General features: G+C 48.2%; 1 protein-coding gene across 1 annotated transcript in view; it reads right to left on the bottom strand.

Moving 5' to 3' along the window:
* TBC1D22A (TBC1 domain family member 22A) overlaps window positions 1–18525 on the bottom strand; it is a 324756-nt gene that overhangs the window by 230783 nt on the left and 75448 nt on the right. The window contains 1 exon segment of the mRNA XM_030322325.1: window positions 4574–4644. Within this exon segment, the coding sequence (XP_030178185.1) occupies window positions 4574–4644 (71 nt within the window).

Genomic DNA, 18525 nt, shown 5'->3' with positions numbered 1-18525 from the left:
TACAGAAAACTTAATTGCCGTATTAGCATGCCATAAAAACACTAATCATAAATGTAAAACAATACACGCATATACTTATGTCGGAACCGTCCCAGTGACACAAACATCCAATCGCTCCCTCCCACCAGGTTCACGTGCAAACCGACCTCAACATACTGCAAGGAGACAAGATGATACCAGCATTTCACTTCTTGGGTTTTTTGGGGTTTTTTTTTAACGTTTATTTATTTTTGAGACAGAGAGAGACAGAGCATGAGCAGGGGTAGGGACAGAGAGAGAGAGGGAGACACAGAATCCGAAGCAGGCTCCAGGCTCTAAGCTGTCAGCACAGAGCCCGACGTGGGGCTCGAACTCAGGAACCGTGAGATCATGACCTAAACCCGAAGTCAGTGCTTAACCAAGGGAACCACCCAGGCACCCCTCACTTCTCGTTTTTAACCATCCTGTTCATTAGCGTAAATGTTAAATGTTTAATTAGTTTCTGTTTGATGTTTCTGAAATAGTTATTTTTTTTTTTTAATGAGCCAAAAAATATGATTTTTGACAGCGCTAATTTTTAAAAAGTCACAGCCGCACTTGCATGGAATTTAAATGTTAAATAGCATCCATGGTGGCTTCCTGGTATTTCTAGACCAGAGTATATGCCAGTCCTCCACAAATGACAGGAGCCAAGCTTCCCATCTTTCTTCGTTAAAGTACCATTTCCTACTCATCAGTTAAGAATCGTGCTCTTCAACAAGCCACCAGGACAAATCCTGGTTTGTAACGACAAGTCGTGAACATCCTGGGGGAAAAAAGTCATTCATCTCCCAGGTCTGGAAGTAGGTTCACATTCAAGTACAGCTTGGGTTGTCTTTGTTCACCAGACAAACGACAGATTCTCCTCGATCCTGGGTTCAGGGTCCCGGAAGCAAAAGGGCTGGAACAAGCCGGACCCCACCTGGGCCCCAGTCGGGCCTCCGGGACGCTCTTGGTCAAGCCCAGGCACGTTGGCCCAGGAGTGTTGCCTTCTTGGGTGCGGGTCCCAGCCGGTCCCTGTGTGCCTGTCCCACATGGCACCCACCTGTCCTAGAGCAGCCGTCTCCAACCCTGCGAGACCCAGAGACCAATGTTTCCCCAGCTCCCAGGTCACACTAATGTGCACCCAGAACGAAAAAGCGCAGGTCAAGAGGGCAGCCCAAAGCCCAAAGCCCCCACGTCCCAGCCGCCACCCCCCACCCCCACCACCCGGCCTGGGAAAGGCTGGAACTGGTGCAAACCGGGGTATACCCCAAGGCTCTGATCCACTTTGCGGGCCCAGGAGAGTGGAATGTGAAGCCTCTGATTCAGAGAGAGACTGAAAAGTGGCCTTAACTGGGGCGACACTTCCCTGTACCCCATGGCCCGGAAGTGCCTGCTGGGTTTTCTCCCCACCATTTTCCAAGATGCTCCTGTGACCTACCACTTGCAGAGGGCCTGCTGGCTGAGGGCAGACGCGTGGGAAACACCTGCTGAGTCAGAAGTGAGTGGTCAGCATCCTGCGCTGTGCTCCCCAAATCCCCCAGGACAGGAAACATACCGATGATGTGCGCTTGGGAGTAACTGGGAGACAAGGACAGGCCCACGAGGCAGCTCCTGGGTCAGCGCTTCGAGGCGAAGAGACGACGGCCCCAGGATGCTGGCCTCCTTCCACCTACCCACACCCATGTCTGACTAGCACCCCTCAACCTGGATTCCCAGAGCCCGTCCTCACCCCCAGAGGGACCGTGTGTGGGCACGTGACGACTGGATGACATCACCGCCCGCCTGGCCCAGCGCACGGCAAAGTCGAGGCGAGCGCACGCTCCCTGAGTGACAGGTACAGTGCCATGGCAGCGACTGGCTCCTGCTCCAGAGGCCACAGGCCCCCCAAAGCCTCCACCCCCGCCCCCGGGGGGTTTTCCCTGACCCGGCTGTCCGCCTCTTCCTTCCAACAAGCACCCAGAGCAGCCCGGCACACCCTTCCTCCGAACCAGGCTCTGCTCTCGATACGGACCCACCAGCTCCTGGGTCCTGCACCCAGAGACCACCGCATCTGCGGGCATCTCTCTCGTGTGCACGGTCTGGCACACGGCAAGCACTCAGTAAGCGCTGTAAAGCAAGCTGAGACACAGGGTGAGCAGAGCGCTGGGGGCCCAGACTCCTGAGAGAACAGGATCCTTCCCGTGCGGTAAAACCCCGGTATGCCCTGGGGGAGACAGAGGAGGGCAGGGACTCCCCTTCTTTTCCGCAGGCTCCATAAGGCACAGGGACTTGGTCCTTTTCTCTCTTTATCTCCCAGCTCCAACACAGTGCCAGAGCCACAAAGTGCTCGGTAAATAACGATCAAATCAATGAAGGAACCAGCCAACAGACCTTTCGAGAGACTCCTGACTCTCCCATTCCAGAAACACAGCCGACTCACCCCTCACTCAAATCCTTCAGGAGTCACCCGCTCCTGGTCCCTGGCTGCCCCGGGTTCCCTGCCCCATCCAAGCCTTCTCCCTGCCATTCCTGGGAGCACGCGCACCTTGGCCCCTGCTCGCCCAATCCCAGCCATTCCTGGGGAGCCCGCCCACCTTGGCCCCTGCTCCTCACCAATCCCAGCCATTCCTGGGGAGCCCGCCCACCTTGGCCCCTGCTCCTCACCAATCCCAGCCATTCCTGGGGAGCCCGCCCACCTTGGCCCCTGCTCCTCACCAATCCCAGCCATTCCTGGGGAGCCCGCCCACCTTGGCCCCTGCTCCTCACCAATCCCAGCCATTCCTGGGGAGCCCGCCCACCTTGGCCCCTGCTCCTCACCAATCCCAGCCATTCCTGGGGAGCCCGCCCACCTTGGCCCCTGCTCCTCACCAATCCCAGCCATTCCTGGGGAGCCCGCCCACCTTGGCCCCTGCTCCTCACCAATCCCAGCCATTCCTGGGGAGCCCGCCCACCTTGGCCCCTGCTTGTCCAATCCCATCTGCATCTACCCCCCCCACACACACACACAAAGGACCCTGACACACCCTTCAAGATGTTCCAGAAGCCTCCCACAAGAAGCCTGGCCTGCCATGCAGGTGAGTCTGCGCTATCCTGGGACTGCCCTCCCTTTTTTGGTGCCCCCCCAACTTTGGAAGGACCGGCTTTGCCCACTCACCCCCCCACACACACTTGTTTTTAACTCATCCATCAACCCAAACCCAAAGAGGTCTAGAACTGCCAAGTTCATCTCTGTCCTGCCTGGTCCCCAGCTTCCCACCTCACAACACCTGCAGAGACTGGGAACGAGAAGCCTTCCCTGGGCTCTCACTCCGCTCCTGACCGCCTGAGCCCCGTGCATCCAGCCCTAACCCCTCCTAGTGGCAGGGCCACTATCTGATTCACCTCTGTCTCCAGGCAAGGGGCTCCGTCATCAGTTAAGCGGCTACGCGGTACACATGCCCAAGGAGGCCCACACGCTCCTTCCCTGGCTTTCCTGACATTCCCGCTTACAGACTCTACCCACCTACACCCTCCCTCCCATTCCGACCACAGGGTATCTAACCACAACTCGAGCAGACTGAGAACCGAAGGAAAGGAAGGGGACAGAAGCTTTCATGAAGGCTTTCCACCTAGAGGCAGCACATCCTTAAATACAAAATTGTACCATTAGGTCTTAAACGTGTTTTCATCAAAACTTCCCACAGTTCAATCTCAAAACCTTGCAACCTATCTTGGAGGACGTTTGGAAAAGTAGATACAAATGCTTAAAATAACAAACACCAAACAAAAACATGAGCAATTGTAACAGGTCTAATTTTAATTGCAAGAGAATATTTAATCAATAAATATTCACTGTTGAGAGCTGTATCTGCATTTAGGATTACGAGGTACTAAGCTGCAAATTTATGAAGACTCATTAGCAAGAAAGAGTCTTTTAAATACTGAAAAGTCAGACCCAATTTAGAGTAAACACTTAGAGTTCCCCACTGATTTAACTCCAAAAATAATTTAAAAAGGGAAAGAGAAGAAAGCTGTCTATAAACTACTCCCAAGCTTTCAGCAGGGCCCAGCTCACTTCCGATATTAACCCGAGTGAAGGACCGGGAGTCTTCTGGTGGCCGCCCCACCCCCACCTCGTCCACCTGACCTCCTCCAGGAGTCTCCACAATGGGCAGTTTAGAACCAGAACCCCAGCCTCCATCACAGAAACGCAGACTACGTCTAACATCCCCACTAACATTTAAAAAGAGAAAAAGAAAAAAAAAAAAAAAAACCACCACCTTTGTCAAACCTATTTCGCTGTGATGGATTCCTCAGAACTGAAACAGTCTTCTATGCTCGATCCTTTCTATATCACACGTTTGAAAATATTACAGATTTTCAGAATAATAAAATCAGAGAAAAAGAATACAGCTGTCATAAATAATTACCTCCCCTCATTTTCTGCCAGCCTTGTCAAACCAAGCTTGAAATTAAGCAAAAGATGGAAAATGTCACCTTAGCTCAGACAAAGGCCCGGATCACTGCCACAAAGGCAGGGCGCATGCCTGGGCGGCCGACGGGCCACGCCTGGAGCCTGGCCGCCAGGACAGGCAGCCCCAGGAAGACTTACCGACAGCAGCTTCCAGGTAATCGGACGAACCGACTTAGGGATTCCGGACCAGCTCAACTTCCGCAATTCCTCTGTTGACAAAGAGACAAAACAGGGTTTACAAATAGTCCACAAACTCCCCACGGGGCTTTAACATATTCCATCAATGTTACGGCAGGGTATGAGGCCCCATAAACGAAATCAGAACAAACCTGAGTGATAAAGATTTCAGATACTGATTGTTCTCAATATACAAGAGACGCAAAGTTGCCTCTATTCCCGCAGAGCTAAGTGTCACCTGTTTGCATTTAAGTTACACAGAGTACATGTTTGCTAAACGCATCGCAAGTGTCCCCATAGTCACGCCGGGACAGGTGAGGCACCACACACCTTCCTCCCTAGAGCAGTGAGTCCAGAGTCCACATGCCCCTCCTTCCCTCCCACCCTCCCTCTCCCTGTACCCCTACCACCAACACCTGTCCCCAACTTAACCACCCTCTGAGCTTTCCCGTCCTTCCCGCTTTCTGTCTCACTCCCACCATTTACTGCTGGAGAACAGAAGGTGCTTGGCTCAAGACTGCTTTTGGAAGAAATTATTTCACGGGGATAAGCCTGTGTTCATACAGCACCGGTCAAGGGTGAAGCCATGTTATGCACACATCAAGGACAACACAGTCTTCCAAGTAGACTAGTACAAGTCACTGTTGCCATCACAAATACCCAAAGAGAGGCAGGGCTGGTCAAGGACATGTCCGGAGCCTCCGGAGGGCAGGAGAGGGCACAGCAGGGGCCGGGCGGGTGAGGAGATCAGCCCCTGAATTCCATGTGACCTTCTATGTCTCCCCAAGGTCTCAGCCACGTGCCCCGAATGGATAGAGAATACATTTCAATTTGCAGGTGTATCAACACTCAGTCAGTCCCACTGAAACTGAAGTAATTATTTCTCTCCTTTAAGTTACGAATCTACCATTAGGCTCTTCTCCTAACGGCTAGGAGCTCATGATTAATACTCGGAATAAAAGAAACGATTAAAGAGACTTTGGTAATATAATCAACAAAATACAAAGTCCTGACATCTAATCTTTTTCCAATTACTAAAGTCTAAGTAAAATAAGTACAGAATAATTGGGCGACGGTACCAGCAATAACTTGCACTTTACAGCAGAATCTCAGAAAGTATCGAATCTTCCCCCGCACCCTGAGGATATTATGAAAAGCAGGAACCTAATATCTGAACACCAATAATGTAATGTTTACCAGTCATGTTCCCAGGGCCTCTCCTCCTGCACGAGTCTGGTTTTCTGATTATGGTTTATATGAAGAAAGCCGAGAGAAATCTCCGTTGCTAATGTTCTCTGAACCTGTCTCCTCCTGAAGGAAACTCACAAAAATGGTGCCTTGAACAGACATATGAGGCCAAGTTCTGAGTCTGTGTAAGCGTTAGTGCATAAGAGGAGCTTTCAAAGGCGCTATTTGTTCCTCGCCACAGCCTGAGTGAATCAGGGCTGTGACCCTACTGTGTAGGCAAGGAGCGGAGAGGCTGGGGGACTCGGCCACAGTGGCCCAGGAACTAAGTGACCTTCACAGCCCAGAATCTTTCCACTCTATTAACTTCCCCTATTAGAAAGGCTTCCTGCAAACACAGACAAATTTCACTCATGAATATGGACAAAAGGTCCAAAACAAATCTTCGCAGATCAAAACACAGCCAGGTATTCAAAGGACAGTACACACAGGAATAAAACCCCAGGAATAAAACGGCTCCATGTCGGGAAATCTCGTACCTATAAAGGTGTTAAACTGGCTTGATGGGAAAGTCACAGGAACATTCCGGTAGACGTCCAGTGTAGACCCTCGCCCAGGGCCTCTTTGCCCCTCCACCTTTCTAGCGGAATCCGGATGTGCAAAGTGACCACCAGCACCCCCCACCCCACCCTGCAGCCCTGGTAATGAGGGGAGTCAGCCTGAGGGAAGCTGAACCCAGCACCCCAAGGTTGGAACTGATTGGCTGTCGCAGAGCTAAGCTAAGGAGAAAGCCCCTCCTGGCTCTTCAGAAACCTTTTGGGGGCAACCCTCTCTTGCTCCCTCTGAAGACTGCTAGGGTCAGATGTGAGGCTGGGGCTACAGCCAACTGGCACCCAACCGGCCTGAGGATAAAGCCAGCAAAGAGAGGCAGGAATGAGGGTTGAGTTCAGCAAGACGGGCAGATACAAGAACATTCTAAAATCAACAGCTTTTCTCCATCAGCAACAAAATAAACAATATTGCAGGCATAAGGCTTCGCAAGAAATGGAGACTAGCGTATGAAGAAAACTGTGAGGTTCTACTTAAAGAAATGGAGGAAAACACCAAGCTCACTGGCGTTAACAAGGATTTAATGAGCACCTCCTCCGGGCCAGGGAACAACACACAAAGCCCTGTGCTCAGAGGACCCACCTCCACCCCCAGGACAGAGCAGGTGTGCAATTCCAACTGGGCTCAGAACAAGAGGTAAGGACTGTGAGATGAAAGGACAGGTGGGAAATTCTACCTTGTTAGGAAGGTTTCCCTGAAGATGACAACTGAGGAAAGACCCACAGATGAGGAGACATTACTGAAGGAAGAGGGGCTGGAAGGGGAATATTCTCAGTCCAGGAAAGAACTAACGCAAAGCCGTGGCCACGGCGTGAAGAAGAGACCAGAGGGGCCAGTGCTCACAAGGGGACACTTGGTGGGCTGCTTATGAAGCCCAGTGTAGAGGGGACGGCGGCTCGGGTGAGGACAGGGGAAGAAGAGCAGGGACCAAACACACTGCTGGATCTTGCCTCAATATTACAGTGCTGTCAACCACCACTTAAAAACTCTTTAAGTTCAACGCAAGCCAACAAAATCCCAGGGGGAAATTCCGTGTGTGTTGTAAAACCTGATACGCTGGCACTAGTTCATCCGGAAGAGCAAATGCTTAACAGCAGCCAATAAGATTTCTGAAAAGAATAACATGAGAGGACTTGTATTAACAGACAAGAAAATGTGTAAGAGAGCTACAGTTCTTAAGACACTGGGGAGAGCAATGGAACCGATGAATGGTTCACATCAAACCTGCACTTAGTTATGATTACAACAGCATTTCAGATCAAGGGGCCCATCAGTCAATGGTGTCCAAACAATATGGCATTTATTTTCAGAAAAGGAAATCAGACCATGTATCTTACCACAAAAACATTTCCAAGGACACCTGGGTGACTCAGCTGGTTATGCGTCTGATTCAGCTCAGGTCACGATCTCATGGTTTGTAAGTTCGAGCCCCGCATCGGGCTCTGTGCTGACAGCTCAGAACCTAGAGCCTGCTTTGGATTCTGTGTCCTCCTCTCTCTGCCCCTCCCCTGTTTGCTCTCTCTCGCTCTCTCTCTCTCAAAAATAAATAAACATTAAAAAAAATTCCAAATGATTAAAAATCCTTAGACCGGGGCGCCTGGGTGGCTCAGTCGGTTAAGTGTCCAACTACAGCTCAGGTCATGATCTCATGGCTTGTGGGTTCGAGCCCCACATCGGGCTCTATGCTGACAGCTCAGAGCCTGGAGCCTGCTTCACAATCTGTGTCTCCCGCTCTCTCTGACCCTCCCCTGCTCATGCTTTGTCTCTCTCAAAAATAAATACACATTTGGGGCGCCTGGGTGGCGCAGTCGGTTAAGCGTCCGACTTCAGCCAGGTCACGATCTCGCGGTCCGTGAGTTCGAGCCCCGCGTCAGGCTCTGGGCTGATGGCTCAGAGCCTGGAGCCTGTTTCTGATTCTGTGTCTCCCTCTCTCTCTGCCCCTCCCCCATTCATGCTCTGTCTCTCTCTGTCCCAAAAATAAATAAACGTTGAAAAAAAAAAAAATAAATTAAAAAAAATAAATAAATACACATTAAAAATCCTTAGACCTAAATGGAGTGTGTGCATGTGTGTGTGCATGTGAGCACATGTATGTGAAGGAAAGATAAAAATACAAGAAAATATAGAGGAATATTGTGCTACTTTCAGACGGGAGAAAGGCCTTCCAAGCAAAACACAGATCCTAGAACTATAATTAAGGTTGACAAACTAACAGTACAAAAGTTTAAAATGGCTGCACAATGAAAGACACCGTAATGTTAAAAAAAAAAAAAAGACAGACTTGAAAAATACATACGTACCATACAAAAAAGTTAACATCACTCATACATAAAGAATACATACAAGAGAATGATCAAGCTACACAAAACTGGAAAATTCATGGAAGAGGAAATAGAAGTGGCTAGTACATACACAAAAATAGGCACATAATCTCAATGGTGATTAAATAACTACATTATTAGAACAAGAAATTTGTCACAAATTAAATAAAATATTAAATGAGTATACCCGTATTGATGTGACTGTAGGTGAATAGCCACTCTCTTATAGTTTGGTCGGAGTGCATACGAACAGAACTTTCTACTGGTCACGTTTTAAAGGTATATAACATTTGAGCAGCAACCTCACTTGAAGAAATCTGTTCCACGGGGACATGTGCAAGGGGTTACACACAGGGTGCTTGTTTGAGCCTTGTAACAAAAACTAGAAACAAACAATCAGAGTGTCTGTCCGTCAACAGGGAGATGATTAAAACACTGTTACATCCGCACACTGGACTACAACACTGCCATGGAAAAGAATGGATGTCTTTCTGGGTGGATATGGAGTAAGTCTGTGGAGACGGAACAACAGTGGGAAGCCTGGGTGGCTCAGCTGGTTAAGTGTCCGTCCAACTCTTAGTTTCAGTTCAGGTCATGACCTCACGGTTTATGAGATCAAGCCCCACATCAGGCTCTGTGCTGACAGGGCAGAGCCTGCCTAGGATTCTCTCTCCCTTTCTCTCTGCCCCTCCCCTGCTCATGCTCTCAGATTTGCACGCTCTCTCTCTCTCAAAATAAATAAACCTTAAAAATATATTAAAAAAAAAAAAAAAGAACAAGAGAAAGCAGAGGGCAGACACCCTGAGTGCTTCTGTAAGTGGACACAGGAGCCTGGAAGCATAGCCAGCCACGGGGGGAGGGCTTCAGAGAATGGCTCAAGGACAGTGGAAGATGTGCCTTTCAGGGTGTACCCTACTGTGTTCCTACCAAGCTACAAAGTTCCCGTGGCATCTCCAACTTTACCTCCGACTTTTCGAAATCCACCCAACCTTCCAGGACCAGCTCCACCTCTGCCAGACCTATGAAGCCTTCCTCTCAACTCCAGTAACACCCAATTCCCTCCTCCGTGAGTGCCAGGAACAAGTGGAGCCAGCGCACCTAACGGCCCACCTTCAGTGCCGTATCTGAGCATCTATCTCATCTCCCAGAAGTGGTTGACGAGTTCCTGCAGGTCAGATGCCACGATTCTGCTTCCTGCGCACCCTGAGGCAGTGCCTTGCAATAGCCTGGTGGTAAGTGCTGGAGAGAAGAACGCCCAAGTCTTTCCTCTGCCCCCTTTAGGCGTGGTTTTCTTGGGCAGGTGGGGTCCCATATTTTAACTGACATATAATTTACAGGCAATAAAAAAGGATGACTGTAGCCCCCCCCAAAACAAGATACAGAACATTTCTAGCAGCCTTTTCTATAATTCTTTGCCCCCACTCCAAGTTAGCTCCTTTCTGGTCATAGATTATCTGTCTGATCTTAACATTCACATAAATAGTACATGCAGGAGGTACTTGCTCGAGTTCTGCTTCATCTGCTCACGTCAGAGTCATGATATTGCACGTACCAGTGGTTTATTCTTTGCGAGAATAGCAGAAATACTAATCGACTCTATGAATATACCACAATTTGCTTCCATATTCACAGATAGCTGGTTTATTCACAAGCTTTCACTACTGTGAAAAAACGGCTATGACCATTCTTGTGGACATGTGTTCTGTGGGTCTCTGTTTTCATCTCTATTAGGCAAACATGAAGGAGTGGAATTGCCGGATCATATGACAGATATGTGTTTACCTTGGTTAAAAAAAAAAAAACAAAAAAAAACGCCATGTGGTCCTTCAAAATGGTTGTACCATTTTACGCTTCCCACCAGTAATGTATAAAAACTTTAACTGCCCCACATCCTGGTCAAACTCAGTGCTGTCAGTCTAATTTTAGCCATTCTAGTAAGCATTAAAGGCATCTCATTACATTTTAATTAGCAATTCTGTGATGACTAACGATGTTGAGCGTTAAACAGATTTTCGTGAGCTTATTGGCCATTTCTGTACTTTCTATGGCGTGTATCTTGAAATCTTTTACCCATCTTTTTACTGAATCGTTCATAATCTTACCTGTTTCTAATGACAGATATTTCTTCTGATTCCAGGTCCTATTTCCCTGTTTCGTGGCATGCCTTTTTTTTTTTTTTTTTTTAATGCCAGATGTGCCAGTTATCAATTTACTGCCTCTGTGATAATGGAACTGGGTCTTGTAAATACTTCTCCTTGGCTGGCTGGCATGACATCATCCTTTTCAGTACAGAGTGAAGGAGGGATGCTAAAGGAGAAAGGAGTTTTTTCACCCAAGTTCTCACATGCCTCATTCATCAGTCTCCTGCAGAGGCTGCTTCCCTGGCACACAGCTCCTGCAGCAAGTGTGGGTGCTGGGTTTTCTTCAGTGCACGCCTCCTCTGGAGCGTTTTTCTCCTGCACTAGGCCCCTACAGAGTGCTCGGGTCCTGAGCACACAGGGTCCCCCCCCCACCCCCCGGCTTCAGCTGCTCAAGAGAGTGACTTTTCAGTTCCAGGTTCCTGCAGCAAGTGACAGCCAGCAACGCCCAACAGTCAGCATCTGTATGAGCTCTGGGGATTATTCAACTCACTGCCTCATGTGGATTCTCTCCCCCACCTCGTGGATTGGACCCCATTCATGAACAGGCCAGCACTCCACCAAGAACTTGATGGGACCCCTCTGCAGATATGTGGGCTCTGTCTCTGTGGAATACTGTGTCCCATGCAGTCTGTCTTGGCCTCCTGGAACCCCCTTCCTGACTCCTTGACTCCCCAGGTTCAGTTTCTGTTCCCCTCCCCGTGCTGCAGCCTGAAAACTGCCTCCAAGCATAAAACCGTTGTTTCACATACTGGTCTAAGTTTCTATTTGTTTACAACAGGAGAGAAATTCCTTTGGCAGCTAATCCTTCATGGACTGAAGCAAGAGTCAACTTCCTCATGTATTTTTGAAGAACTTTTTGGCTATAGCCATCAGGGATATTGGTCTCTAGTTTCTTTTTCTCACAATGCCTTTGTTATAAGGTTTGGGTATTAGGGTTATGATGCCTTAATAAAATGAGCTGAGAAGGTTTCTCCTCCTCTCTTTTCTGAGAGAGCTTCTGGAGAATTGGCATTATTTCCTCTTTAAATGTTTGATAGAATTTGCCAGGAAAGCCATCTGACCCTGATCTTTCCTTGTGTGAGGCTTTTTTATTATAATTTTTTTAACTGACATTGGGATATTAAGGTTTTCCCTTTCTTCTGCTATCAGTTTTATGAGGTCATGTCTTTGAAGTACTATGTCCATTTCATGTCAATTCTTGAATTTATTGGCATAAAGTTGCAAATAATACACCCTTATTATCTTCTTAATGTCTGTAGGGTTTGTAGTGATGCTTCCTCTTTCAGTACAACATGATAATGGTAATTTGTGTCTTCTCTTCTTTCCATCGATCAAGTCTAACTAGAAGTTTTTATTGGTCTTTAAAAAAAAAACTAACCAGATTTTCTTGATTCTTGCCCTTGTTTATCCATTTACCAATTTACTGATTTCCACCCTTGCTTTATTTCCCTTCTTTTACTTGGTGCTGTTTAACTTCCTCCTCTTCTCCTACCTTCTTAAAGTGGAAGCTTTAATCACTGATTTGAAACCTTGATTCCTTTCTAAGATAAACGTTTAAAGATCAAACTTCCCTCCAAGCACTCTTTTACTAGCAACACACAGATTTTCATATGCATGGTGATTATCATTAAATTCAAATAGATTCTCATGTTCCTTGTGATTTCTTTGATCCAGAGTTAAGTTGAAGTACGTTGACAAATTTCCAAATATTTGAGGACTTCCTGGGTAGTTTATTGTTACACTGACTTCTAAATTAAAGCATCTGGTCAGATGAACTTGGTGTTGTTTCAATCCTTCAATATTTACCATGACTTGCTTTGGTAGAGCATATGGTGTATCTGGTGAATGTGCCTTATGTCCTTGGAAAGATGTGCATTCTTTAGCTGGTATATGCAGTCATCCACATGTGGTGGCTAAATCAGGTAGTTCCAGTTGGCTGACAGTGGTATGTATCTTCCACATCTTTAGTGATTCATATCTTCCACATCTTTGCTGATGTTTTAATTTACCTATTCTACCAATTACTCAGGGAAGAGTGCTAAAATTTCTGCCTATGACAGTGAACTTGCCTCTTCCTCTCTTCATTTCTGTCAAGTTTTGCTTCATGTGTTATGAAGCTGTAGTTTTGGGTGCACATACATTTAGGAAAGATGCATCAACTTAATGAGTTGAATCTTTTATCGTTATGAAACATCCCTCTTTGTCTCTCTCTCTCTGGATTTTTTTTTTTTCTGGTATTATTATAAGTAAGTTACTTTTCTTATGATTACTACTTGCATGGCAAATACTGTTTCCACCTTTTATTTCAACTGCCTGAGTCTTCCTGTTTAAATCTTGTGTTTGATGGGGCGCCTGGGTGGCGCAGTCGGTTAAGCGTCCGACTTCAGCCAGGTCACGATCTCGTGGTCCGTGAGTTCGAGCCCCGCGTCAGGCTCTGGGCTGATGGCTCGGAGCCTGGAGCCTGTTTCCGATTCTGTGTCTCCCTCTCTCTCTGCCCCTCCCCCGTTCATGCTCTGTCTCTCTCTGTCCCAAAAATAAATAAAAACGTTGGAAAAAAAAAAAAATTTAAATCTTGTGTTTGGCTCTCCTTTTAGCTTTCTATCGCTGTATTTCTTAGAATCAGATTATAAAACCACTAATCCTCTAACAGAGAAAACTAAAATGTAAGACAAATTTTAATAAGCAGAAAGGGAATGAGAAATAAAGAGCATGTCTTCCTTCCACAACAGTGAATTTGTTGTTTTCTGAAAATTAAAATTTTGTAATATTCTTATGAAAACACCAATCTCATAATTTCATGTTCATGTGTACTGTAAGGCTTTACTTCTCAATAAGATTCCCACTTAGAAAACTGCCACGGCGAGACACCCCATGACCAAAAGAAGCAAACGGGTAGCAGAGAAGCACATAAGAACAAACACCGATTGTGGACTCAGGAGACCCGGGTTCAAGGCCCAGCACAGCCAACGAGAATCAGTGTGGCTTCAGAGAGGCCCTCTAACCTCTTGAGCTCCCATTTCTTCCTCTGTAAACATGGAACAAATTAAAAATAACACCCCCGGGGCGCCTGGGTGGCGCAGTCGGTTAGGCATCCGACTTCAGCCAGGTCACGATCTCGCGGTCCGTGAGTTCGAGCCCCGCGTCAGGCTCTGGGCTGATGGCTCGGAGCCTGGAGCCTGTTTCCGATTCTGTGTCTCCCTCTCTCTCTGCCCCTCCCCCATTCATGCTCTGTCTCTCTCTGTCCCAAAAATAAATAAAAAAACGTTGAAAAAAAAATTAAAAAAAAAAAAATAACACCCTCACCTAAGTCGTAGAATTTTCCCAAAGAGCAGAGACATTACATGGGAGGGCATTTGTAAATGGTGACAACGCTCCACAAGTACAAGAAGAGGAGTCTGCCATGCTTCCTGGTGTAATTACTCAGCACTCCATGTGAACCCAAACCATGAAGCAAGTGGGAGCCATTCATCCTAACTGGATGTAAAATATCACATTTGAGACTGAACCAGAAATCTGTCACAAAACTGTATATGCAAAGAACTCATAATTATAAGCACCTTTTTCAGAAAAGCCAGAACTTAAAGCTATTTTTTTTTTCTAACAGTCATCTCTTTTTAACTAGTTTTAATTCTAATTTTGGAAAAATCTTCTATGGAAATAAAAGCTGGGAGAAACAATGAATAAAAATAAGATATTGGGGCGCCTAGGTGGCTCAGTCGGTTAAGCGTCCAACTCTTGATTTTGGCTCAGGTCATGATCTCAAGGTTCATGAGATCAAGCCCCATGTTGGGCTCTGCACTGACAGTGCGGAACCTGCTTGGGATTTTCTCTCTCTCTCCCTCTCTCTCTCTCTCTCTCTCTCTCAAAATAAATAAATAAACATCTCAAAAAAGAATAAGAAATGCATGTACATTACAATCACTTAAGCTTAAATGTGAATCTAATCTAAAAGCTGAGCAGTCACCAGCAAAAGGGTCTGTAAAACAAGCACATTTCTTGTTCCCAGAAGCCACAGTCCAGGAAAGTCTCATAAATCAGCCCACTTGATCAACAATTATCGAGCACCCACTTTGTGTAAGATGCCTCCGGGGCCAACGCCACTTAAACACTGCCCCTACTCAGAGTCTATTATACACACTTATTTACCCAGGGCACATCGATCGCCACTTACCACCAACCGGGAGCTGAGCTAGCCTCAGAGAGTACAATCAGACCCAGTTCCTACCCTCCAGGGGCTCACTGGCAAGTAGAGAAAGAGGAAGAAATCACCAACGCAAGCGTTAAATGGTGCTACCCCATACAGGTGTGCAGGTGACGTGGGACGCCAAGGTACAGGTAGCCTCTTCTTGGAAGAAGGGAGACATCAGGAAAGACTCCCAGTGAGCTGCTGCTTGAGAGGCACCTTGAAGCCAAGTTGAAACCTGTCGATTTTAACTGCCACCACCCTAGACCTCACCAACACTACAGTAAAGGAATAAGGTTACAACAAAGACGAGACAGAGCAAGCCAGAAATGGCGTCAAGAATCTGAAAGATGGAAAGGAGGCCAGGGTGGGAGCTTACCAGAACAGGGAAGGCTGAATCCACCGCCTGCAAAGGGGAGGACAGGCGGAATAAGGGGGCAGCCAATCACGATCTGGAACCCCCAGAAAGGGCTGGGTGGCAGCGAAAAGCAGGAGGTTGCTCCCCGGGCACAGGAGGCGGTTAGGACGCCCCTTCTCACCCCCCAGATTAACAACTTTCGGATAAAACAGAAAGCGACACACCACGGGTCCTCGTGGCTCAGTCGGGAACCCGAGTCACGGTCAGAACGGCACAATGAATCCCAATTTCCCAGAAACTGTGACATTAACTACCCTGAGGGGAAGGGGGATTAGACGCCAACCCCTCTACTTCCAGAGTAGAAAGGCAATAAATACAGCTCAACTGTGAAAATCTGCACAATTGGCACAGTATTAGAAAGTGCCCTCCTGGTACTTTCTTTTATCAAGAGGTAAAGTGTGGCCACAATCCTGAAAGCCCTGAAAAAGACAGGGAGAGGGGACCCCCACCATCTCCTCTGCTCACAGACAGAAAAGCCTGCAAGCCACTGGCAAGAAAATACAACGCGGGTCAGCTGCGTTCTAGACTCTGGCTGTGCCGCTCCGTTTCACAACCCCCGAAACAGAAATGCTTAAAAAGGACTGAAACACTAAAACAGAGATGCCTTTTTATTCTAGACACTGCACCATGATTAACAGTTAAGTCAATTTAAATAAGATAAAAACACATTTCCGAAAATGAAGCTTATTACTTGCTCTTCCAAGGAAGCGGGGCCTGGACTGGCCACACCTCCCCCAAGGAACCACCTTCCTCTCACGCCCCCCACCCCCCACCGCCACACAGAGCACTCGTCCAATGTACAAAACAGACAGTGCGTCTCCTCTTCACGGCCTAATTCACAGGTGCTCCAGCACATTCGCCAGGCGAAATGGAACTCCTCCCCACGGGATTTTGGAACAAATTTCCAGGAAGAATTCTATTCGCTAGAAGACACGGCCCACGTCAGAACTGGAAAGGAATGCAGTGCAGAATTGGGTGTTTACATCAAAAAGGATTCTGGTAATCTCATTTGCCTCTGGTCCTCTGCTTGGTTTTGCTGGTTTTAGTACCGCCATGAGGAGTGGATAGCAACAGAATTCTTTCCCCTTGTTTTTATAATTCCCATCAGTGAAGGGACCCAATGTATTCACAGTGGGAAAAACAAGTCCTACAAAGCAGAAGTCACTTTCTCAGCGAGGCCAGGAAAGGAACTCTCCCCTCGTGGGGTGGGGTGGTACCCGTCCTGCTCCTCCTTGGCCCTCCCATCTGCAAAGTTCAAGGCCACCTGCCCAGCCCTGTAGGGCAGACCCACTCCGCAGCTCAGCACGTCCTCGTCCTCACCGTCAACTGCTCTCCTGCAGGAGACTTCTCCTCCAGCAAATCAGCAGGGGAAGCATCTGGAATGCCTCGAGGCCTGCCTACAACAATAATATGCTCACCCATGACCACTTCACGCAAACATGTAACCCGGGACTCAGGCCCTGTGTGGCTACACCGGGGACGCACAGGGCCCGCTGCCCAGCTGGGGGGGGGGGGGGGGTGGCTGCCGCAGAAACAGCCTGACTGGCCCAGAGCCAGCCAGCCCCCCCGCCAGCCCCCCAGCTTGATCCTCAAGGCAGCCAACGAGTGGAGATTCAGTGCCAAGAGTCTTGGAGGTCAATAAAAACACATGACCCAAGTGAAAATGGATCAAAATACTTAACAGATATTTCTTCAAAGAAGACATACACACAGCGAAAAGGCATATGAAAAGGTGCTCAGGGGCACCTGGGTGGCTCAGTTAAGTGCCAGGCACTTGATTTCAGCTCAGATCATGGTCCCAGGGTCATGAGATCGACAGCACAGAGCCTGCTTGGGATTCTCTCTCTTTCTCTCTCTCTCTCTCTCTCTCTCTCGCTCTCTCTCTCTCTGCCTTTCCCCTGCTGTGCATGCTCTCTCTCTCTATCTCTCTCTCTCTCAAAATAAATAAAAAAGAAAAGAAAAAGCGCTCAAAATCATTAGTCATCAGGGAAATGACAACCACAGTTAAGACGCCAGCCACCCCCACTCAGACGGCCACAGCGAGCAACTTGGGAAAACGAGAGCTCCTCCAATATCAGCCACTGAGTCACCACAGGAGCCGGCAGCCCTGCTCTGGGTGCATCCCCAAGAGAAAGGAGGACACAGCCACAACCACACAGAAACGTGACCATGAACACTCACGGGAGCAGTACTATAACAGACAAAATGTGCAAACCCTCCCAAGCGCCATCCAGTGATGAATGGACGAAGAAAGTGTGGCCTGTCCATGCAAGGGGGTACTACTCTACCAAAAGAACCTTGAAGGACAAGTGCTATAGCAAGGAAGCACCTTGAGAACGTTACGCTAAATAAAAGAAGTCATTCTCAGAAGGCCACATGTCACATGATTCCACTTACAGATCTTCCTCAACCCATGAAGGGGCCACATCCCCGTGAGCCAACTGTCTCTTGAAAATATCACAAGTTGAAAATGAACTTGATACACTTAACCCGCCGAGCACCACCGCTTAGCCCGGCCCACCTTAACGTGCTCGGACGCTCACATCAGCCTACGGTGAGACAGAACCAGCCAACGCAAAGCCCAGTCCACAGCAGGGCGCTGACTGCCTCGTGTAACTGCTCGAACACCGTGCAGAAAGTGAGGGACAGAACGGTCGTCGGTGGACCACCGCTGACCCTCGCGATCGAGAGGCTGACGGGAGCCGTGGCCGCTGCCCAGCATCACGAGAGGAGCGTACCGCGGATCGCTAGCCCAGGAAAAGATCAGACTCAAAATTCCAAGTACAACTTCCACCGGATGCGCATCGCTTTGGCACCATCGTAATGTCGAACCATGCTGAGTCGGGGACCGTCTGTCTACGAAATGTCCAAACAGGCAAGTCCGTAGAGAGAAAGCGGACCAGCGCTGCCTGGGGCTGAGGGAGGAGGACAACTGCTGATGCGTACGGGGCTTCTCTCTGAGTTCTGCCGTGTACTGTCGTGACAGCTGCCCAGCTCTACAAACAAACCAAAAACTACGGAGTCATACACTTCAGTGCTGAATTGTATGGCAGGTG

This window comes from Lynx canadensis, chromosome B4 (assembly GCF_007474595.2).
Source record: "Lynx canadensis isolate LIC74 chromosome B4, mLynCan4.pri.v2, whole genome shotgun sequence".
Classification (NCBI taxonomy): domain Eukaryota; kingdom Metazoa; phylum Chordata; class Mammalia; order Carnivora; family Felidae; genus Lynx; species Lynx canadensis.
The sequence above is the reverse complement of the archived record's forward strand: the minus strand, read 5'-3'. Positions and strand labels throughout refer to the sequence as shown.